The sequence below is a fragment of the Atta colombica genome, unplaced genomic scaffold, assembly GCF_001594045.1.
Source record: "Atta colombica isolate Treedump-2 unplaced genomic scaffold, Acol1.0 scaffold12, whole genome shotgun sequence".
NCBI classification, from domain to species: domain Eukaryota; kingdom Metazoa; phylum Arthropoda; class Insecta; order Hymenoptera; family Formicidae; genus Atta; species Atta colombica.
Window position 1 is genome coordinate 4,304,798 of NW_017259206.1, and position 24,714 is coordinate 4,329,511.

Consider the following 24,714-nt stretch of genomic DNA (forward strand, 5'->3'; position numbering starts at 1 on the left):
ATAATTTAAATGTTAAATAATTTAACAATTCATGAGACAACATAGAACATTTAAAATATATAACAGTAAACGAGAAAATATCGTTAACGCCGATCCTTTCGCTGATGGATAATATTTACGGCTCCTGGCTCGTTACTGTAATTATATCGGATTAGACATCAGAAATGAAAACTTATTACATATGCTTTACACAATACTTACAATATATTTGTAATGAAAGAACTCAGCTTTTTACATGTCACTAATTTTTTTTTGATAGAATAGACTTGTAAAATTCATTGAAGATTTGTAAAATAAAATCTGCCAAGTTTAATTGGATGTTGTGAAGTTTACATTCAAAATAAAAAATAAGTGTAGACAGAATTATTTATCGTGAATGCATAAAAAATACTTCACTAATTTATTCTATCGAACAAAAGCGGGAGGCAATACAATTTTTCACTTCTGATGTAATAGAAGCCTTAAAATCACTTTCGAATAATTTAACGTGGTTCGATCACGAATTCGCGTAATAATATGAGCTTAATGAGCGCCTGCATTTTCTACGTAGTTCTTAGGATTATAAACTACGTCGGGACATATCGTATTAGTTTCGATCAAAGATATCTACAATGCACGCGAAATGCACGCAACGTGCCATTAACCGGATAACTCGTTAGCGTCTTCAAGCAAGAAGGAACCTGATCTTACGAATCTGTTCTCTAATTCATATTGTTAACATTTGGTATCATCTGTGATCTTTTTTAGATTATTTTATAAATTTTATTTTTAAAATTAGAGTTTTAGCTTCTCGAAAGAGACGTTAACGGATTAATAATTTCTCGTGCACGAGAATCTTAGTAGGAACAGATTGCGCGGAAGAGATCAACGTCAATATGAATTCGCATGCGCGTCGGCATCGAGTCGCGAGCTACACAGTGCGTAAATAGCCTTAAATATATTAACAGCGTCTCTCTAACGATTCCGTTTGTGTTTTTTTGTGTGTATGGCGTGTACACATCTGATTGATAGCTGACGTAACACATTAATTCACTTATATATAAATATTAATCAAATAAAAAAAGATTTAACTATGGTACGACAAAATAACGTAGCCCTCGGAAAATGAAGTCGGGGATGATCGGCAGCGATGCCTGCAATGACGAGATTGGAATTAGGAAGAGGAGGGAGGATGCGGAAAGACCGAGTTTATACGGAAAGGGACACGAAGCTATTATACTGGGTGATGTTGCGTTTCAGAATATCGGCGCACGGACCTAAGACCCGCTCGAACCGTGCCCGATCTAGTTTCACACACTTCAACGGACCCCTAGCTACTACAGTTGCCGCTCGGGGCCTGTCTAGCAGTAGCGCTATTTCTCCTGTAACAAAAAAAATTCACGTCGTTATTTCAATTCTCTTTTGCATACACAATTTCACATAAAAATTTATAGGTTTAGTGGTTAATCGAATGGCAGAATTAGATTAAAGCGCCTGTTCACTCACCATTACTATTGCAGATTGTGAGTAACATCAGAAGCAAGAAAATACAATGAAAATTCTTGCAAAATATTTTAATATGAAAATGTTTTATTACCACGATAGAATCGATTTGTAAAATATATTGCAAATTTTCCTTTTGTTTCATTAATTAATAAATAATCATACAACTGAAGAAGGAAAATAAATTATCCATAATGCATAATACAAAATGAAATGAATTATGTTGACAGCTATGCTGACAAACTGTTAAATTAATAATTATATAGAAATAAATATGATTTAATTTCTCCCAGAAATAAGAATAATCTTTTGTATATTTTATAAGTCTATTTCATTAATTGCAAATATTGTTTTATCGAAAATATTTCTTTTTATTATGTTTTTTCGCTTCTGACGTCAATCTAAGATAGTAGTGAATGAATAGAAACTTTAAATATTAGAAAAAATCGTAAATTCTTGTTTTTTTGAAATATTAGAAACATTATCTCGCTGTTATAATAAGTATATATCCTCTTTATTTTGTAATCAACTTTTCACGAAAATTCGTTTTTAACTGTTCCGGATTTTATATATTACCGAAGTAATCCGATGGTCCTAAACGGCCGACCTCTGCGGGTTCGTCTCCTTCCGAACGTTGTTGAAGGACCACCGCCGTACCCTCGACAATTATATAAAAATCTTCACCCGGTTCACCCTGTCGAACTATCGTTTCACCGTCGTCGAACGCCACTGGTTCCAGAGCATCTGCCACTGTAAGTCTTTCCCATTTATCCAAGGATTCTGCAAAGTGCATCGTAAATATTATTGATGGCCCTCTCCATGTTATCTTCCTATAGTATTTTATTTTCTAACATCCTTAAAAATCTTATAAGGATTACTTTTATTATTTTAAGTCTGTAACAGAGTAAGAAGATTCTATTATTCTAAGAATTCTGAAGAAGAAATTCCGATTGATTTACTACGTGAAGTAGGATAATAATCCTCTCTAGGAAATGAACATTTTCGAGCGAACTCACCGAGTATTGAAACTCTGGATAAGAATTCCTCGTACATTTTCCTTTTCCTTATGGTAGAGCCCATGAGAATTCTGCGGTAGGAATCCCTGTCAATACCCCAGAGCTTCACATCGGTCTTTGCTCTAACTGTGGCGGCGCGTGGAGTTCCATAAATTAATGCGAGCTCGCCGAAGCTCCCACCCTCGCCGATTGTCGTCGCCAGTTCGCCATTGACGAATATTTCGACTTCTCCTTGATCGATCACGTAAAAATTGTCACCTTCGTCGCCTTGGAAAAATATATGACATTCATTTATTCCATGAATTAATGCGACAAACCAACCAGACGGAAGCACAAAACGATATATTTGAGCAATATACACCTTGACGAATGATCGCCTCGCCAGGCAGAAAGGTCACGGGAAACATCGCATCGAATATGTCGGAGCGCTCGTTCTCGTCTAGGTGTGCAAACAGTACATTCTTGGCGATGGCCTTGCTCAGGGCAGCCATGGTTTTGTAATCTTTAGGTACGACCTTCTTGACGTAACTGGTGGCATCCTCTTCGGAGACCGGCTCCGCTGAGATTCCGCCTCGCCGTCGTGGTACCTGCGGGCCCTGTTGTCCCGCAGGCATGTCTTCCGTATCCTCGGGACTCGTGGCGATCTGTTGTTTGGCATCGTGAGCCTGTTCCTGTAAATAAACGAGATAAAGTATTAGCTGAGATGACAGTACGCATGATGAGAGATCTTTAACTAAAATGTCGATGACTGCGTTTAGCAGAAAAAGCAGCTTTAACGAGTTTTTAATATGATTAATTTTATATTGAGTTCCTCACTCAATGTATAACTGTATAAATTAATCATATTAAAGAATCTTACAACAATTAGCTGTTTTTTCTGCTGAAAGCAGTCAATATAATTATTAGTCAATATAATTATTACATTTTGTATATTATATTATTTATTTATTCCTATTTCTTTTGATATATCGAATCGATTTGTCAATCTCAACGGGTTAATTCGATAAAAAGGAATCTCTTCGGACATATAATTATACAGTCAATTAATACAGAAAGAAAAAAACAATATAACAATATTCTTACAAGAATCGGTTATCGATTTCCTGATAAATAATGTAGAAGCATGTCTTAGTATTGCAGAGTGTACAATAAATTAACACGTTCGCTACCTTTAAAAATTTTTCACATTGAAATTTCAAATATTTCTTTTTAATTAATTTTTTGCAACTAATTTTCGATTGAAAATGTACACTAACATATACTTTCAACCAAGAATTAAAACAATTATTATCTCTGTCGATCCCCATCGACGAGCATCACAGCGACGTGTTACGGTTATCATATTGCTTGCACATTCGGGAGGAACACAAAATTGCTAAAAAAAAAAGACGCAAATTAATAATTCATTAACCACGCGCCTGACCCTCGTGGCCAGGCTTTTCGCCTCATCGCGCATATTAATTACCATGAAATTATAAATTATGTAGGTCTTTAGATAAAACCTCATGTTACCGTCGCTTATGTATACGATGTACGATGCACATCGCCGGGGATGAGAGAGGTAAGCGAATAATGCCATAGGTCAGTTGGCGTTTTCACGCACGAACGCGCCGTCTCTCTTCGTGGCGAGCCTCGTCGTGGTGCCTCGTGCTAACGAGTATATTCAAATCAGCGCAATTCGCAATTCATTCTTTAATTGCCATGATAATATGCCGGCGCACGCTAACGTTACCCGCATACAAGGAGCCATCGCGATCACATCTATTTCGGGGTCTTACAAACCGACGAATACATTCAGAACGCGACATTTGTACGTCTCACGAGTCACATATAAATAAATTCGAGAAAGAAAAATAATATCTCTCCGTATAAATCGTATACTTTGATCTCGCTGGTGAAAATTAAGATACAGTGAGAAACTGTATCTATTATTTAATCATTCATGAGAAACACAGAAGTGATGCTGGTAAAAATATGTCTGAGAAAAAAATCGCAGGATGACACTAGAAATTTGGAATGAAATCTTGCAATTAGTCTGTATCCTGCAAGAAGATCTTCATTAAAACGTTATTTGGACGTTTTCAATGGGAGAGACATTCAAGTTTCAATTTTAGAATAAATTGTTCAATGACATCATCAGGTTTATGAATGGCAATTATCGATAATGAGAGGGGATTTGATCGCGATTCACTAATGATCGCTCGATATAACGCAGCTCCCAATGAACTTATAAAACTTGACCATCCGATGAATCCTCCGCAAAGGCGCGTCTAGGCGCCTGACATGCGCCTCTGATATGCATTAAAAATAGAAGAGCAGAACTGCATTTATCGGAATTATCCAATAGATACGCCAGACGAAATCATATCCTTCGAAATCGTCGCGAATTCGATTATATCTGTTTACATTTTAAACGCAATTTATGGATAATCTATAAAATGGCACGGGATCCTATTTACAATTCAACGCAAATTGCAAATATATAAATGATCAATTAAGAGGAAACAATAATATACGTCACAAACAATTCAAATTATAATTGCATATAAATAAAGGCACGTAGCAAATGTAATTAAACCGACTCTTGTCTGTATTCTTGTTTGCCGCAGCTTATTATCGCAGGCCTGCACTAATATAATAAAGACGCATTATGTCATTGCTATTACAAACAATATACATAACTGAAACACTAGACTATCGCTAGGATGATAGTTATTAAATCTGTTAGTTTTACTACGCATACCTGGCGGACGCGCGCTTTCGGCCCGCAAAAATAGAACACGTTCTAATTCCATGAATACAATCCGCGATTCCGCAATTCCACTTTGTGCGTTTTACATCCGAAGCATAAAATTAGGCATGAAACTTTTCTCCCGTTTTTTCTCCCGAATTATCGATCATCTAAAATGAACTTCGGAACAGAAGAATTATGTAGTCAGATAATCGGAATGAGAAACGCATGCGAGCATGAATAACTGGATAAACTATGTGCATAACTATATATAACATGCCGTATTAGATTCCACTCAAAGTCATCAACGGAATCAACGAATAGACGTACACTCTCTTATACAATCTCGTCAATGATAACATATATGTATGTATATCATCGGCTGCGGCGAATAAATGCTGCACGCATACATTCCCATACACGTCTACATTCTTAGGCACACTCTCGACGTAAGAGGATCTCAGCGCAAGTGTTTTTCAAGCTTATATCTTTTTCGCAAAGTGTGTGAGTGGGGAAATATACTTCAAGGATGACTAGAAAATATATCTCTGAAAAAAGTTTGAACTAAAAAAAAATAAAAATAAATGTTGAATAAATATGTAAGAATATTCTTGAAAATTCAATAAGGAATATGAGTTATATAAAAATTATAATTATATATTAATTATTCTGAGATAATGACCGTAAGAATTTTTAAGTCAAGTGTTTGACTGATCGATAATATCGAACATTTTTTACATTGATCTTAAGATACTTTAAGATTCCTCTTAAAAGTATCTTGTTTTTTTTTTTCATTCGATTGGAAGATGACATAAAAAGACTGAGTAAATGCCATACTACTCTTAGAAAATTACTTTTCGTTGAAGAAGGCTTCTCATACCAACGCGAGTAGCATAGTAAGACTATAGTTGCCATTTAAGAATCTTTCGTGCCATATAAGAGACGACAAAATATCAAGCAAGACTAAAAAGTATCTGTTGTAATTTTTCTAATAAAAAGGATAGCCTTCTCTGATATATTTACTGTTTACACTTGTGACTTTTAAAGTCGAGCCTTCTTCCTTTAATAATTGCGGCCAATCATTTTTTCTTAGAAATACAAATCCAATGAGTTTACTGAAGTCATATAACTCTTATAAGATACATAATCAGAAATCCAAAATTAGAAGGCTTTCTTCCTTTAATAATAATTGTATGGTCATATAAATTTTTCCTAGAAACATAAATCCAATAAGTTCGTTGAAGTCATATAACTCTTGTGAAATAATAACACATTATTAGAGATCCAGAATTAGAAAGATAAGAAAGAGGAAAGAAGTTCACGGACAATTATACGATCGACTTCTTGGAAGTTACAAATCTTTCAATCGGGAAAGCTTCTTCACGTAATTCTTTTCTTTCCATTCCACTTGGACATTTCACTTTTAATTTGCAAAGAAATCGTAAGATCACTACTTCTGACGAAAAAATGAAAAGGAACGTAGAATTTTAAAATGCAAAACTCCGATGATTAATATTGATCTATCGCTCAAGATCAATTACGTGCGCGCATAACTTGGACGATTACGAGCACTCGTTCCTCTTTTTCTCGTACCTTATTCATCATTTCTTTCGATCCTCCTCCTTTTCCTTCACTCTCCTTCTCTCCGTCTGCCCCCGTGTTCTTCTGCTTTCCGCCGACGCGTTAACACTTATGAAACAACCGCTTTTCGCGGCAGCGTGTCGTAGGTCGGCGATCTCGCAGGTTCTCGCGAACGCACGGAAAAGGAGATCGTCTCCGTCGTCGTCACCGCCACCGTCGTCGTCCCGTCGTCGCACACGCGATCTCGCGTCTCCGTCGTCGTCCGCCTTCTCTTCCTCTTCTTCTTCTCTCGCACGCTTCGCGATTTTATAAGGCCTCGAACGGAATCCAATTAAAGGTCGGAGAAGATCTAGCACGCGCGCGCGTCTGTGCGTCCGTCGGCGCGACAGCGTCGGTATGCGTACTGCTGTTGCTGCTGATGCTCGTTTGACCGCTCGCCGCCGTACTCGGCGCCTGCCCGACGGTTCCTGGACGGGACGGATATGCCGCCGAGATGCTGTCTCGTGGTAGTCGGTAAGTAAGGTCTTCCGCTCGCGTTAACGCGCGAACGTAAGCAACTCCAGTGGATCGATCCGCGGTAATGGTGGTGGAGGCGGCGGCGGCGGCGGCAATGATGACAGCATTTTTCAAGACCTCGGTTCGTAAACCTGAGACTCGTAGTACTTGGATTTGTGGGAAATATGTTTCAGTGACACCGTTATACTTTCTATTACTTTGCGTCCCACTACATATAAAGTTTGTATCAATGCCATAACTGGAGTTGCCAGTGAAAGAGTCTGGAGATTAGACATTAATTTTGTAAATGAATTGAAATAATTAAAGAGTCCGTTGATTTTATTTATAATAACTAATCTTTGTTATTCTCATTCTTTAATTATGTAAATTTATCTCTGCTATCTTTACTTTTTTCTTTTTAATTATCTTTTAGTAATTATACTTTAATAATTATTCTTTTTAATTATCTTCAGTAATCTTTGTATTACCTTGCGTCTAAATTATTATACATTCTGCTGTTAAATTGTATTTGTTCACAGCGCTCATAAGATATATCATCCTAAAGCGTTCAATAAATAACAATAGTTATTTATCTATAATTATTACAGTATTTCCTCTTTTTTTTCCATTTTCCTGTTATTTTATTATACGTTGTGTTTATTTCGTATTATCGTATTATATTAATATCGCCCTCGTCTCTCTACTGGATTTTCTTTCGTTGCTACCTACGTGAATTTTCATCTCTTGTCCCCCGAGTTTGCTGTACAACGTTGCCGACGTTATTGTCAAACGGAGGCAGTTGAATATTTTATTCTCATAAATTCAAGCGCCACGACGCGACCACCGTTCCTGGCGATGACGTCGGAGGAAAATCGGCGCCGCGGCGCGCAGGAAGAGGACAATCTATCGGCGGCTGGATTCCCTCGGTTATGGCATCTCACATTTTTGTGAACTGTCGGTGCTTTTAACATGCTCTTTCTCTCTCTCTGTTTCCGTCTCTCTATCTTGGCTATAAGGTTGCGCCTCGTTATATTTCGAGCGTGCTCTATGTTTAGATCAGCTGCCCCTATATCGCGCTCTCCTTCTCTCCTTTTGCGCGCATACATACGCATACAACATTTATGTGTACGCACACACAATTGCAAGCCCTCTTTTCATCCCCGCGCGATGCAGTTCTCCTTCTTTTTCTTTCCGCTTTCTCTTACTACGCCCTTCCTATGGCCGAGACACGACAGAGGGTGTTTCACGACCACGTAAACCTGAGCAAAAAATTCGTGCGGTTATTTAAGGTAAATAATTCTTGCAGAAGGGTGCACCATTTGCTTCAATTAATGAGAAATTCTCTGAAAGTAATTGAAGTTCATCTTTTTCGCTTTGAAACAACTTTCACGAAAAAAAAGGGTGGTGGAAAAAAAGGGACTGATTTTTTTTTTGCAGAAGTCTTCATCCAATCCCATTTAATTCTTGCTCCCGCAGACTCCCTCGCGATTATAATTGCGAGGACACTTTATTCCACGAGTTGATTATACGCGCTTGTTTACTCCTCGTTCTTATATCTCGTGTCATAACTTTCGCTTCAATACTTCTATGTTTGCGCGTCTTTCAGTCCCCTTTTTCCTCGATAAGTCTTCCTAGGTCTCGCGATTATTATTCCATCCCGCAGGCGTCGTATCTCTCATCATTCTCGAGGGATTTTTCTATTCCAGAGGAATAAATTCCACTTTTTCTCTTCTCTCGTATATGCATTTTTCTCTCTTTCTCTTTCGCAAGCGCTTTTTGCCATGTACATATATCGCATAAGCACGGAAGGCCAACACGCGAGGCGATGATCCGCCGTCCCGCGCGCATCTTCGCCTTCCTCGATGACACCGTCACGCTGACTGACGCGTGCGACATGGAGACGTTCGATCGAAAGACATCCTCGCGTGATCCCTTCGGCATTATGGGAACGGAAACAATCATTCCCAAACGATTGTTCGACGGAGCAACGGTTAGGTAAAATGTTAATACATTATATGCTAGCAGTGCCAAGCATATTGCGGCAGATTGATATCAATTGCGTCCGCATTAAGCTAGGTATTTTGTTCACCGTTTTTAGACAGCATTCAATATAATTTGACGTTGCAGATTGTCAGAAATCAAATAGAATCTGTCATTTTTTTAATCGTTTAAAGGGAATGTTTCATTTAAATGGTTGAGAAATACATACTGAAAAGTTTGATGTGTGACTATAATTGTATGATAAAATAATAGTGATAAACAAAGCACTATTTATAATTATTAGTACTGTTATAATGTTAGTAATAATTATTATATTTAGTTCTATGTATAAAAAATATATATTGGCCGCCTTGGAAAAGGATAGTTACAGTTATTTTTGGAACAACTATGTTTTCTGTATAGAACTATAATATAATAATAATTATTACTTAAATTATAGTGTCCAATTATAAAAATGGAGCTTCTAATCATAATTATTTTGTCGTGCAATTATATATATCACAAACAACAAATAGTTGTCTCTCAGTAAACAACGAGATCGTCATCACTAAAGGAAATTAACGTCACCTTGACGAAACCCTGTTTACTCATATCGATTCTTCCCGCAGCGGTGAAATACCTCGCCATATTTTGCTTTCTGCCTCGGAAACGGCCTTCGGCCTACGCACTTTGTGCGACTTGGTAAACATTTACGTCGCAGAGTGACAGAATACAAGATATCCGTGGTAAATGCTGATAAATTCGATAGCCATTTTATTGTTACAAAAATTCTAGATTCTTGGTATACTCGGAATCCGCTGCCGTTCCTCGACGGAGATGTTTCCGCATGATAGCAATCGCGTTTCCGTTTATTTTAGGCAGCCGTCGATCTTTTGATCGCCTTAGTGAAGCCTTCGATCTTCTTAGGTGACATGCGTCGCGTTCTTCAATCGCGTGGGTGGCGGCCGCACGAACTTGGTTGCTTAACGTAATTGCTCCAGCGTCGCTAACGTTAAATGGGAAAGGTAACGGGCGGCAAAAGGTCTTGGGGCTTACGGAAACTGCATTAAGGATCACGCCAAAGTAAGGATATAGTCTGCTCCTCCGATTGACGTATTTCAATCATAAGATATCCGCCCTTCCATATAATAAATCCATTTTATAAATCCATTTTGATAAACGGATCAGCCAGGAATATTTGACAAAGAATAATGACGTTAATTAAATAGAATCTTTCTTATTCATTTTACTTCTCTGCAGAGAACCTTATGCACCTTGCATATATTTTATTTCTCACGAGAGATTAATTTTCAATATTCGTTACCTCATTTCATTTTTAATTTAAAACTAACTTATCTTGTTTCAGAAACTTCACTGAAAAACAGTAAATGTTTATTCCTATACCAGTGTAAATTAATTTTCATCTCAGTTTAACTTATTTCTTATCCTCTTCTGAATTAGTAAAAGATAAAAGTAAATTGAACCGACTGAATTAACTTTCGAAGCTGATGATAAAATCTGCACCACACACACACACACACACACACACACACACACACACACACACACACACACACACACACACACACACACACACACACACACACAGAGAGAGTTATTGACTACACTGCATCTTTTTTCAAGTAATAACATATGTAGTTGTGAAACTGGCCAGTCACAGTCATTCCATTCTTCACAAGGAATAGCTATAATTGATCAGTTTTATAATTACAGATGTTATTAAATTATCTGATTAAGGATGTAGCTTTCGAAGAAATAATTGTGCATAGAAATAAGTCTGATTTTTTTTAATAAAAATAATTCTGATGATTACCCTTGATTTAATTTACTTTTTATCTTTTTCTGATTCTAAGAATCAGATAAAAATAAAATAAAGTAAGTTTTCTTTAACTGAACAAATATATAGTCTTTGAACTTAAAGTGAAATAAATATGTCCGATAAAATATGTTTGGCAAAAATGAAAAGGAAGTTTAGTCCAACATAGCAATAAAAATAAACTGAAGATGAACCTAAATAAACTGAGATTAAAGAGAGTTAATCATTAGAGAGTTAACTCATTCATAGAAATGAGTTCATTTAAGCCCATTTTTGCTAATATTAACTAACATTAATCTCGATTTGACATACTTTTTATTTTCCTCATTTCTAAGAAATAGAAAAAGATAGAGTAAATTAAAATTAATAGAAATGGGCCAGAAAATGAGAAAGATATAGGCAAAGAAACCATTGTGGACACAGAAAAATACATATTGTACATGTAAATAATAATTACTTGTTTCAAATATTTCAAAAGCTCATATATCTGTAAATCATAATTTCATCACAGAAATCAAATTTATTCAAAATATAGTCGGAATCCTAGTAAGACCTTAATCAAAATTATTAAATTAAAACAAATTTTGTTTATTATATAAAATTATTTCTTCGATTAATTTATAAATTCCAAAAAAAAAAATAAATTCCTGTTTTAAGTATATAATAAGTTTTTCTAAAATTTATAATAATTATATTTTAAGATTATTATCAAGAAAATATTTTTTACAAGAAGATAACCGTTATAAGAAAAAAGTAAATTTTAGAGTAGTCACTTTTCTGAGAATGATATTCTTCTGTATGTACGTCTGTTTTCTATAGCGAACTAATATACTTTTAGAACTTAAATTGAAATGGACATATGTATAATATTTGGCAAAAGTGAGAAAGGAAGTTCTAAAGCTGTGATCAAACTAGAGATTGAAATTGAAATTGGATTGCAATTTAACCAATAAAAAGAAAGAAAACCAATCTCTTCGCTTTGATTGCTTAAATTCCAATCCAATCTCAATCTCAATTTCTAGTTCAATCACGTCTTAATGAAGTCTAGTGTAGAAATAAAAAAATAAATTTTATGATACAAAGTTTATCATCCACGGTATTTCAGGTATCTGCTGTAACGACTGTAATAAAGATGGCTACAGATAGCAGCACTTGTCGCTATCCTACGATGATGCTGTCTGTTGGTCATTACGATTCCGACGTATCAATTTTGCGAAAGAGCCAAATATACAATGTACAAAATGCTTATTCGCTACTATGTCTGACAAAAAGCCTCAAATATTTTTCAACGAACCATGATTATCTATGACGTCAAGATAACATGATGCGGTTTCCATGGAGAAAAACGATCTTATAGATTGCAATGTTTATCAAATGAAGCACAGTGCTGATAACGCTTCTTTCAAACGTAGAATAATCTGCCGTAAAATCACCATACGATTCATTTATTCCTTTTGCTGCAATTGTTGGACAATGAACGCGAAGAAAGTAGAGAGGCAAAAATCTGTTATATAAACGCAGTTTCTCGCACACCAGGAAAACTAAAAAAGATTTCTTTTAAAAGATGCAGTATATTGCATAATGCAATAAGCTCGTATCAATAAACCTCTTAAAATTTTGAGAAAGATTTGGGTAAACATCTTCGCTGTTTGGGAAGATAAGAAGAGAAGCTCTCAGATGTCTGTTTCTATCAATATAAATTAACTGATTGATTTAACTTCATCTTTTTCTATGGCTTAGTCTCAATTTAAGATTAATCTCTTAATGTAGATTAATCTCAATTCAATTTACTCTTCATCTTCTTCTAATTCTTATAACTACAAAAAATGAGGAATTAATAGAACCAAGATTAAAATTAAATTATATTAGCAGAAACATACTGACATAATTATACTGTTACTTTTTCTAATTATAATTCTAAGAATTAGAAAAAGATAAACAATAAATTAAACTGAGATTAAAATTAATCTTACATTGACAGAACCAGGCTAAATTTTTTAGAACTAGAAAAAGATGAGGAGTCTCAGTTGAAGACTAAAATTAGTTGAGGACTAAGACTAAAATTAAACTAAATTAGTAGAAAAGGACAGGAAATGGAGATCATCTCTGGTTATGTCTCGAAGTTTGATTATGTATCACACAACTTAGTGGAAATTATAAAAGAGAAAATTCATTAGGAGATCAATTGTATTATCTTAAAACAAGATAAAAATTATAAGAGTAAATTCATAAGACACATTGATCAATAAAATTATATTCCAGTCAAAATCACTCATATTTATAATTATCTCATCTCAAGATATACAATCAATCCCTATATGTTAATAATAATTATCCCTATATGTTACAATAAAACTTTTTTCCATTTAATGACAAGTCATCAGTCTATTTTTCTTGACATTCTATGAATAACAAAGACAGAACGATTTGTGTCAACTTGAATAAACAAATGGAAAACATCTAAAATTATAAACATTCTAGTCAACTTGCTCATTTTTGTAATTTTTGTAATTTTCATCAAGTTGAGCGATACATAGCATAATCAAATGACCTCAATCAATGTATCGCGTTATTGTTGTATCGAGAAGCGAGGGTTTCGACGTGTCCTTTATATACGACGTTTGTCACCTATTTCGGGGAAACTTCAGCCTTTTGTTGAAAAAACTTGTGACGCTACCTTCCGCAGCGAGGAGAGTCGGGGACTTGCGACATATATCCTTATTATCTCTCTTTCTCCGCGATCAGGTTAATCGCAACCGCGCACAACTTACGTACCCTTTCCAGCTTCTGGAAGTATTCCCGCAGGAAGGAGATCGGGTTCTCGGGCCGGCCCACGCACAGTTGCACTATACAGTCTTTCAGGACCTGTTGGATATTATGTCTCTGCACGTATTCCTCGCACTCGCGTAAGCTCTGCTCCTCCTCAAGATTCGCCGCCATATTGATGATGCACGGCGCGCCGCTTTATCGGCGACGGTGATACGCGACGCGGCGTCGCCCTTCGTCGACCGAGTGTCGCTGTCGCGCGATCTTGCGCTCGTAATTTCGGAGTTTCGAAAATATTTACGTAACGATCTTAGCTCTCGGTCGTATTTCTTTTAGTACTGAAAATCGAGAATCTTAAGGAAAGGAAATAAAATGAACTGAAGGAAATTCGGATATGATTCTGACAATTCTCAAAATTCGCGCGAAGTCTTTTGTCATTGTTTGTTATTGGGTTCGTTATCGTTTATTACGAATCGATAATTTAATCAAAGTTAATTAATGAAGTTAGTTCTCCAAGTCTATTTTACAAGATTTTTTTACAAAAATTTATGAAATGTATACGTATAAGTATGTACGTGACGAATTTATGTCATATAAATTGAACTAGACATGGTTCTAGCCTGAATACAAAATGGGATCAAAAGATGAAATCAAGTAGATTAGTTACTTTAGGAAAAAATAATATAATGATATCATTCGATACATTTTTGACGATAATTTTGTTATGAATTCTTGACATGATAATGATTTTTCAGTAATTTTTTATTATCTATCGATTTAAAATACTCGCGTTTTATGTCTATTTAATTCTATTAATGTAAATTAATTTTAATCTCGATTTAATTTACTCTTTATATTTTTTTAATTTTTAAACCTGGTGAAAAACATGAAAGTATAAGTTAAATCAAGATTAAAATTAATCTACATTGATAAAAATGGATAAAATTTACTTTGATAAAAACATAAGTCACATTTCTACCAATGTTGATAAACTTTGATCTCGTTTTATTTTCTATTCTTTTTTTCAAACTTTTAGAATCAGAAAAAAATAAAGATTAAATTAAATCGAAATCAAAATTAAATTACAATGATAGAAATAAAAGATTCAGTTTTATTAACGTAAAACTATAATCTCGGTTTAACTTATTATTTATTTTTGTTCAATTCTTACGTACAGTTTTATCAGTATAAATTAACTTTAATTTCGATTTACTCTTTTCTAAGAATTAAAGAAAGATGAAAAATAAATTAAAGCAATATTAATTAACGAACACTAGAATTAGATAAAGATAAAGAGTAAATTGAACCGAGATTAAAATTAATCTTACATTAATCGAATCGATGTAACTCAGCTCACCCAATCGAAATCAGCTCGAAAACCGCGCCGTTGCATTGTATAGTCATGAACATAGCCGCGCCGTAAACTCGCGCGCATGCGCGCCACGCGAATCGATTCGCGAGCGGTCGATAGATCGTGGCGGAACTACCTCTCGATCAATCGCCATCATTTCGATCGGTCGCCCGATCATCATCTCGTTTATCGTGCGTATCGCGATGGATGGCGGAGTGCTGCTGCGTGCGGCGTACTGCTGGCTGCCTACGAACGGGTGAATCTCCGCGCTGAGAGGGAGAGAGAGGTGCCCCTTGGTGTGTGGTGTATATACGCGGAAGCCCAGCTCGCGGAGATCCGTCGGGCCGCGCCTCGTCGCTTCGCTTCGCGACGGACGCGACGGACTTCACGGCGTTGAAGCGGTGCGAAGTCGGACGCGATCGCTCCGCGACGGTCGGTCAGTCGATCAGACGGGACGGACGATCCTTCCCCCGGGGAGGAGGGGAGCCGAGCGTGAGCGCGAATAATCGGGGACTCGCGAGAGAGTCGCGCCGTCTTCTCTCCTCGCGTGTGCTCTCTCGACGATACGCAAAAAGATATCCTCGCGGATACCTCGTGTCTGTGCGTGTGCGATCTTGTTCACGCACCGGAATCTGAAGTTGGCTGTCAACGAACGCGGGCGGCCGGATACTCTTGAGCACGCTCACGAGACCTCGGAGGGTTTCGCACGAGGAAGAGCGAGAACGACCAATAGAGTGAGAGAGAGAGAGGAAGAAAGAGGGACAGGGCCGAGCCAGTCTCATGAGAGGAGCAGCAGAAAGGAAGAAAGAGGATAGAGGTACTTCCTTCGTCGGCGATGAGATTGAGGATTTTCCTGTGTTTATACGTGTTCCTAGAAGATTTCTTCCTTGATCCTTGATCCCTGCATTTACGCGACCTTCGACGCACGAACACGCGTATAGAACGCGAGATTATCGCGCGCGCGCGCAGGCACATGTATATATATATATATACACGCGCGCGCGCGCGTGAGTGTAGGGATCCCAGATCCCCAACTGTGTGTGCGCGAATGCTGCGTGAATCAGCCGTGCGACGACGATGACGGTCGATCGACGGTTTCGACCGTGCCGCTTCCTCTCGCTCACGTCGTCGCCCGGTCGTTCCTCGCGCGAAGGATCGATACGCGTCGTAGTCTCCTTCGAGAAAAAGCGAGAGAGAGATGTGAGGAGGAAAGAGAGACTCGTCGTTGCCATTCCCGACGAAAATAGCAAAGTCTTCTCTCTCTCGCTCTCTCTCTTTCTCGCGACGGTGTCCTTTGGCCGCGTTTCGCCCGGCATTACTTTACGTGTCAAGTCGCGGAACGGAAAGGGGAAGGGGATTCGAACAGAACAGAGGGGAAGAGGGAGACCACGTTCGATTGAGGACGTCTCGCGTCGCCGGTAAGCATCAGCGGGGAACATCGAAACGGATGGATTCTCCGTCATCGGCGATGAGATTGCGATGTCGGGCAAGCGCTTTTATAACGTCACGAGACTGTTCAAGTTCGGTCACGTAGTCTAAGTTCTTTTGATTGTCTGGTATGTCGATAGCTTGTGTTTTCTTTCGGTTTGAGGTTATCCGGTTTGCGAAAGCTGTAAAGTGAAGTTTGTTATCGTATAGCGATAAAATATACTTACACAAATGCTTTTACAATCTTGATAAAAACTAGAAGTACTTATTTTTACATTATTTTCCGCGAGATTTGTGAGAGTTTTAATTGTTGACAGTTTTTTGATAATGAGATTTATCAAATTTTTGTCATATTATTTTTAATTTATTCTATATTTGTCTTTTTGAAAGTGTAAACTTAGATCAATATTCATATAATGAAAGAAAGTATTAAATTTTAATATTTGCCTGAATAGTTCTAAATAAATATTAACTAAACGTAAACATATATTTATTTGGTACAAGAATTAAGTTGATTTAACTGTCTTTTTTTTTATTAAGTGAATATTTACTGTAAGTAAATGTTTACTTAATATTATTCAGAGAAATATGTATTAAGATTTAGTAAATTCTTTTTAGTTTAGTTAAGTAATGCCGTAATGTTAATATGACTCTGATTGGTTCGTGACATCTTAAGACTATACTTAAGATGGGTTTAAATATAGAACCGACTATAAATACTTTATACCAGTCTGTGATTGACATTTTAAGACTGTACTTAAGACGATCTTAAATCGTATATAAGGACTAAGAATGAATATCGCCCTTAATTTCTTTATTTCGACTCATTGTATATTTATAATCCATTTGAGACATTAATATTTATATGATCTTCACAAATTGAGTGATGAAAAACTAATTTATACTAGTACAATTTGAATAATTAAATTAGAGAAGAATAGAAAAAATATATATTAATTAATAGAATTAGCATTAATTATTGAATAGCTTTACGGGAAATATTCTTTTAATGCCAATTTTATATAACTGTAATATTTTTATAACTGTAATCACACATCTTTCATGTAATTTTATTTAATAACTGTTTAGTCTTTTGATTTTATAATTGAACTCTTTAATTACATAGAAAATATTTATTTAAAACATTTTTAATTTGCCCATGATATTAGTTGAACGTAATCAGACATTTGCATAGAAAAAATTATTATAATACTTGAAAAAAATTCAATAATAAGTAATCATTAAAATTCGTGAAATTTATTACGTTGTCATTATATTTAAAAAAGAAGAATATGAGTTCCACTTACTCTATAATTAGTTGAAATCAGGTTTAACTTTGAATCAAGACACGAGAATCTTTTGGAAATCGGCTGTTTTATCGTCAATAAAAACGCGGTCAAATTCATCTTTATTTTTAATTTACAGCCAGAGGGTCTTAAACATCTTCACTGCCACATGCATTACAATATTCACAATAATACATGTGCCGGTGATGTACACAGAATTTTTATTTATGTATCTTGTGCATCATTCACGGTCTCAGCATACCATTCTTTAACCGTCTGCAGCTGACGTCAAAATCACAGTAACGTAGTTACTGACGCTGGGTCTGTAAGATTCATTTAATTTATGTTAATTAAAAAGGACTAACTAATTTCAAGGAATCAAAATAACGACTCGAATAAAAAACTTTGACTTTAAAAAAATTTATGTTATGTACATCACATCTGCGCAGTTTTTAAATACTACCAATTTAATAATTAAAAATACAAGCAATAATAATAGTAATTAATAGAGTAATTACATTGCTATGTCAAATTTGATGTCAAAATTGATGTCAGATCTCTTAATAATATTTAATAATATTTTTGAATCAAGATGAAAATGCAAAACAATTTAAAATATTACTGAAAGTCAGAGAAAATAATGAAATTTTCTCTGGAAATTAGGAAAAAGTTATGGAATTTTGGGATGAAGAATTGTGTACTCTGAATAATTCAAAGCAGATGTAAAATAAAGAAAATTATATTATATGTTTGATATCTTTGATAAAAAATTTATAATTAAATAGTTCAATAGACCCACCGTCAGTTCCGGAAAGTTTATTATTCTGTATATATGACAACTGAGGAAGCCTTAAGCCTCAAACACAATGAAAAATACTGTAGGAACAAGGAATACGAAATTTGAATCTATCAGAAACTGTGTTATTAAGGTCTATTCTTTTTGGCTGATTTTTTTGCAGTTCATCTTTATTCTCTTTCCTTCTTTCGACATTGGAGAAAATAAAAAAAAAAGATGAATTGTGCAAGAAGTTCAGCTAGAAAGACAAGCTTAAAATTTACGGTTAGGTAATTTACGATTTACCTTTAGAATTTTTTGGGTAAATTAAAGTCTGTTTTATTCTCTGTTTCTATTATCTGTGTTTTCATTATCTTTAAGGTTTAATAAGGTTTTATAAGGTTTCATAGTGGTACAAAAAAAAAAGAATCAAAAAGGTGGGGAAAGAGAAGAGAGCTTATTGGTTAGCAAGACCCATGGACCGATGTTAAGAGCTAAGGGCCGGAAATTGTAATGCCAGTATTCTCTTTTATCTCGCGTGAGCGACATTGTAACTAGGAGACACCGACGTACACACGTGGGAAAACAAAATTCTTCGCGAAACACAAGCTCCTCGTATTCATCTCTCTCTCTCTCACTCTTATGGTCCGTTTATCGTTACAGAATTTGTTGACCTCCCACGTGTCTCGTCGACGGAAGAGTTTACGTTTGCCGCCACGCAGCTGTGCATAGTGTGTCACGTGCATGTGTGTGCCAAAGCGAGAATAAACCGAGGAAAGCGAGACGTAGATTAAGGATCAAGAAGATCAGTGAAATACGCGAGTGATCGAAGGAAAAATCGCGGGAATTTTCATCGCTGAAGACTGCTTAAGAAAAAGGAAAAGAAACTATTGAACAAAGAAAGGAGATCGGCAGTGGGTTTGGAATTCCTCGCGAGGTCGTCTCGGCTATGACGAGTACGGGGTGCCGCGTCGATCGAGGTTCATTGATTGAAGCCACGAATGCCGACGCGATTGTCAACATCATCATCCCGTTGAATGTGGAACACGATCTCGCGGTTCTTCGTTAAGGGCAGTAAGACCGCGGTGGTGCAGGAAGAAACTGCGCCGCCACTGCCGACGGAGGAAAAAGACGAGCAGCAACAACAACCGGAGCGTGCGTGCAACGGCGTCGCCGACGACGACGCGCCCGCCGACGGTACGAGCGCCGTCCATGTGTTCTTCGACGCGGCGATGGATCGCGGCGCGAGTGCAGACGATCGACGCAGGCCTGCCGCCGCTTCTGCTGCCGCAACCGGTGCCGCGGCAGCAGCCGACCAGCAGTCCAGCGGAGGCGATTCCGATCACTTCTCCGACGCCTACGAATCCCGTCAGGTAGGTGTTCTGCCTGTCTTATCCTCCGGCGGTGGCCGAAATGGAAACAGATCCGAGAAACATAGCGAGTTAAACGAGAATAGAGACTTGGAAAGACATATATATTATAAAAATATATATAATTCTATCAATATCATATGTAAATTAATTTTAATTTCAGTTTATAATGCATTTTTTTTAATTTTTGGAAAATAGTTAAAAGTAAGATATTGTGATTAAAGTTAATCCATTGATAGAAATGGGCCTCAAGTATTTTTGCTAACATAGAGTAACTTTAATCTCGGTTTAATGTACTCTTTATCTTTTTTTAATTCTTAGAACTAGAGAGAAAAAGATAAAGAATAGATTAATCGAGATTAAAATTAATTTATATTAGGAGATTTGAATCAGTATTGTGCTTTGTGTGGTTCCAAAATCTTTTGAAAAGGATCTACTGAAAAGGTTAATCTGTAATTCAATTGATTCTGGATAAAAGACTTATGAAGCACAGAGATTTTAGAAATACTATAATACTGTAGTAATAAACTATAGTATTATAATAAATAAAATGATAAACTAGCATACATTGAGTACTTAGTATCTGGGAAGAAGGACGTCTTTAATCCTTTGGAACTGATGGTAAGTCAATCTATTGAACCCACTCGATTATAATCTCTTTGTCAAAAATGTCAAACAATTCAATTTTTTTACATCTACAAATTTGTACATCTACAAATTTGGATTATTCTTATTAAAATAATATACTTATATTCATTCTATTTTTTATAACAGTTATGTTATTTTGATTCGCTTTGAAATTAATTAGCGCTTTTAATTAATATAAATTAAATGGGTCTTACAGAATCGGCGTTAGTAACTGTGTACAGATTTTGGCGTCAGTTCCAGAGGGTTAAGATGCAGTAAATAGATTTTCTGAGGAATTTATATAAGGCCCGTGACAAAGATTATTTTCATCGCAGGATGTGGGACATTCGCGTTCTCCGTGACCGCGTGTCCGAAGGCGTTTGTCACGTGTATTTGCGAGACGCATGAAGCTTAGAGGGAACCGTGCTCGGCAGTAAAACTATTCCCGAGTTGTGACGTTGTTGACGAATATGGCGTTCGTTTCCTGCGCGCAATGTTATTTATTGCGCGATAAAACTTGCTGGCGTTTCACCTGTGCACACGGACTCGCCTTCCTTCGGACGGCGGCGTCTTCGGCGAACTACCACGATGAATCGCACAACTCTAATTATCCCTTTAATTGCCCCGACTGATCCCGAGCGAGATCATGCATCTCGAGAGCCATTCTGGACACTTATAAATTCACCGACATTTTTGTGCGAGTAACTCCGGTTTTCAGGGAAGCGCATTGATCGTTCAGTATAGCTTCATTTATTGACCTGTAAGAAAGAATTTTATTTCTATGTGTGGCGGTGTTATCCAATTTAGATCCATTTCCGTCAATGTGGATTTATTTTAATTTTGGTTTAATTTATTCTTCATTTTTTTCTAATTTTTAACTAGGAAGATGAATAGTAAGCTGTACCTTTAAAGGACGCGAGAAAAATTTCTGGTTGAAAATGAACGAAGAGGATTTTGGTCGTATCAATCAAAATTCTTAATTATAATAGTAGATTTAACCAGAATATTTTGTCAATTTTCAACTAGAATTCTAATTAATTCAGACTCTTTCCAGTGCAGAGGTCGATTTATAATATTTTACAGCTTTACTGAGTAAGATTTGTTATAATTCATCATTTTTTCCTTCAAAATATGACACTATTTCAATGCTACTATAGTTAGTTTTCTTGTACTATAAAGGTTAAAGTTAATCTACATTGGTGAAAACAGGTATAAGACTCTTTATTTTTGGATTTTCTTTAATGGAACTTTATTTTCCAAGTCTCTACATCTTTTTTAATAGATATCCGTATCTTTATACATTATACAAGAGATTTTTTTATTCTCTTATTTTTATAAAATCACAGTTCTACTATGCGGAGAAATTATGTTTTATATATTATATTATTTTACCTTACACTTAAAATTCTTCGATCAAGATCGTGCGGGATACCAAATCAAATTCGCGCTTTTTTGCACGCTGTTGTGCAAATCACGTAGATAATACTTCACTGTCGCATGATTTATAATGTTTTTTTTTTACCCGTACCGTTAACCCTGATTGCAGACGGTCTGCGCAATCCGTACCGATGAACAATCGATATTTGGCCATGCGAGCAGCCTCGTTATCGACGATCTCTCTTTTGGCACACGTTCAATGAGTATCATTTGTTCTGGCTTCTCAAGCAAAAATGTGTTGTCAATTATGTTATAAAAAAAGCTACTAAGGCAATACCTAAATTACAGATTTATATATATCGGATATAAATTTATCAAGTTGATTTCTATATAAACGTATACAAAATATATATTCTAAGGCTACACTTCAAAAGATCCTCGAAGAAAATTTTACTCGATATAATATAATATATATTTTGAGTAAAATTTTCCTCGGAGACATTTTAGAATGTAGTTTAGAAAAATATGCGTATGGATTTAATATCCTTGATACTAGAAAAAATGTACTAAATTTTAATATTTAAATAATACCAACTAAAAATTTATTTATAGTTAATAATAATACATATAGTTAATAATAAATATTTACTCAATAAGGATAATAATTAAATTAATGATACTTGTACTCAAATAATATCTGAGTTGGTATTTTTCAAATAAATGATTTAATAAAATTTAATACACTTTTTCAGTGCAACGTGATGTGGATTTACGATTTAAACAACATGATATAAAAATATAAATACCGCATGGCGTTAAATCTACATCCAAAAAATTCATATTCTTTAGAGTGTAGTTTCCGTAAATATTATATGAATGTTGGCAATCTAGCTGCTTCAAAGGACCAACACGCAAAGAGAAATTTACTGCATTAACGCACTATGCCGCATAAACTGGTTTCCTTTTCTCGTTTCTGGAAAGCAAGGTCGTTCCTGTTGCATGCAAGCGATCTTTATTCATACCGGAATTCTTTACTTATTTTTGAAGTCGACGTTACGATCTGAGGGAGACGTATCTTACGATCTCGTATAATCGTTCTGCAAGTAAATGCATCGACGGTGATACGTTTTTGCTAATGTTGCTATATTGCCATGATATAGGAAAAGAGCGATCTTATCGTGCGTGCTCTTCGAGTGTGATCTCGTCTCGATTGTTTCCGTCGATTAATGTACTGGAAACTAAGCGCCTAATTTAAGGCGTGTCGCTGAGACTCTCCTCCTTTTCTAATGTAGGAGCGGACGAGCATTCCTCATCGTAACAGGCGGTGCAATTATCAAACGTGCATTAAGGCATGCTGCAACACGCATGTTCGCGGAGCCGTGCAATTAGCCGTGGTTTCTTGCCCATTACACGTTCCGATTTCTACGTCTTTTGAATCTCAGGAACGTTCACGAAAATCTGGATTAGCTTCAGTTTTTGCATATCACGATCATGTCCAATTATTGTTGTAAAAATTATCTCCAATCGGTTTTATAAGCTAATCAGAATTGAATTATTTGAAGAAAGTCGATCGAATAAATGTTTTTAACAATAATATTAAACATACAAATTTCTCTCTCCTTTTCTCTTTTTATTCATTTTGTAAATGAATAGAAAGAGGTTGTAATAATGAAATTACAGATATTGTCTTTCAAAAAGAAGAAACTTTTTGTTCATCGTGCAAATGAGTGTAATAATGAAATTATAAATTTCTTGTCTCTCTCTCTCTCTCTCTCTCTCTCTCTCTCTCTCTCTAAACAGAAGAAATTATTAAAAGAAGATAATACCTGTTTTTTATAATAAAAAACAGTCTATGTATGCAAAATTCTGCTTTATTTCTGCTTAAAGTTTAAAAATTTTGAATCATTAAATTTATTATATCAAAATTATGTATCAAATTTGTATCCAAGGACTAAACTTAATTTGAAATATTAAAAAAAAATTTTATTGTTATTAGTATATTACCACTCAGCTCTTAGTCAGCTCTTAATCGTGCTACATATTTTCATTTTAATAACGCCAGATTAAAGTGGCTATGTGGCTTGATGTTGATGCACCCGATGCGCCACTGATCTTGAAATATCGATCGATCGATCCACATCGTGTTCAGTTACGACGACTTAATTTGAGAGACACCTGCATTCGCCTTGCGGACGATGAGAGAAAGACGAGGCCTCTCTACGTGCCTTGACGACTTCTTTTAGAATAATTACGACGACCATGACACATACTCGGAAACGATTAATATCATGAATAAAGCGTATGCGTGATAGAGCCTCGTTTATGTCATGTATTCCGCACATAAATTAACTTGGATTAGCTAGGTGTATACACATTGTTATTAATTGTTATTTTGTTATTGTTTATTTTGTTTTTACTCTCTCCAGTTTTTTTTGGCACAAGTAGTCAAAGTATAGAGGATGTTAAAAAAGGGCCAGTTTTTGCTTAAAAAGGTGTAAGTAAAAAAGAAATAGCATTTTAGATTCTGAAATCTGATGATAAAGTTATTAAAAGTAGCGTTTGGAAAACCTCGAAAATTGAGCAAAAATATTGAAACTTGGATAAATAGGCCA

The 24,714-nt window shown here is 35.8% G+C and overlaps 2 protein-coding genes across 10 annotated transcripts in view; one reads left to right on the forward strand and one right to left on the reverse strand.

Annotated features, from left to right (window-relative positions):
* Nucleotides 1-327: 327 nt before the first annotated feature.
* On the reverse strand, nt 328-14,073 carry LOC108694259 (cAMP-dependent protein kinase type I regulatory subunit). 2 transcript variants are annotated; one of them, XM_018203632.1, is made up of 5 exons: nt 13,898-14,073; nt 2,860-3,169; nt 2,499-2,765; nt 2,059-2,262; nt 328-1,361 (listed from the first exon to the last, which is right to left on the reverse strand). In XM_018203632.1, the coding sequence occupies exons 1-5, from the start codon at nt 14,060-14,062 to the stop codon at nt 1,189-1,191; spliced, it is 1,119 nt and encodes a 372-aa protein (XP_018059121.1). In that variant the 5' UTR covers nt 14,063-14,073; the 3' UTR covers nt 328-1,188. The 2 variants fall into 2 exon arrangements, with proteins under 2 accessions (XP_018059121.1, XP_018059122.1); XM_018203633.1 differs by lacking the exon at nt 13,898-14,073 and adding an exon at nt 6,823-7,396.
* A 1,409-nt stretch (nt 14,074-15,482) lies between these two features.
* LOC108694399 (patronin) overlaps nt 15,483-24,714 on the forward strand; it is a 68,749-nt gene continuing 59,517 nt past the window's right edge. For all 8 annotated transcript variants that reach the window (XM_018203832.1, XM_018203826.1, XM_018203828.1 and 5 more), the window contains exons 1-2: nt 15,483-16,056; nt 19,392-20,101. In XM_018203832.1, the coding sequence (XP_018059321.1) occupies nt 19,766-20,101 (336 nt within the window). In that variant the 5' untranslated portion in view covers nt 15,483-16,056; nt 19,392-19,765. The remainder of the gene's footprint in view (nt 16,057-19,391; nt 20,102-24,714) is intronic.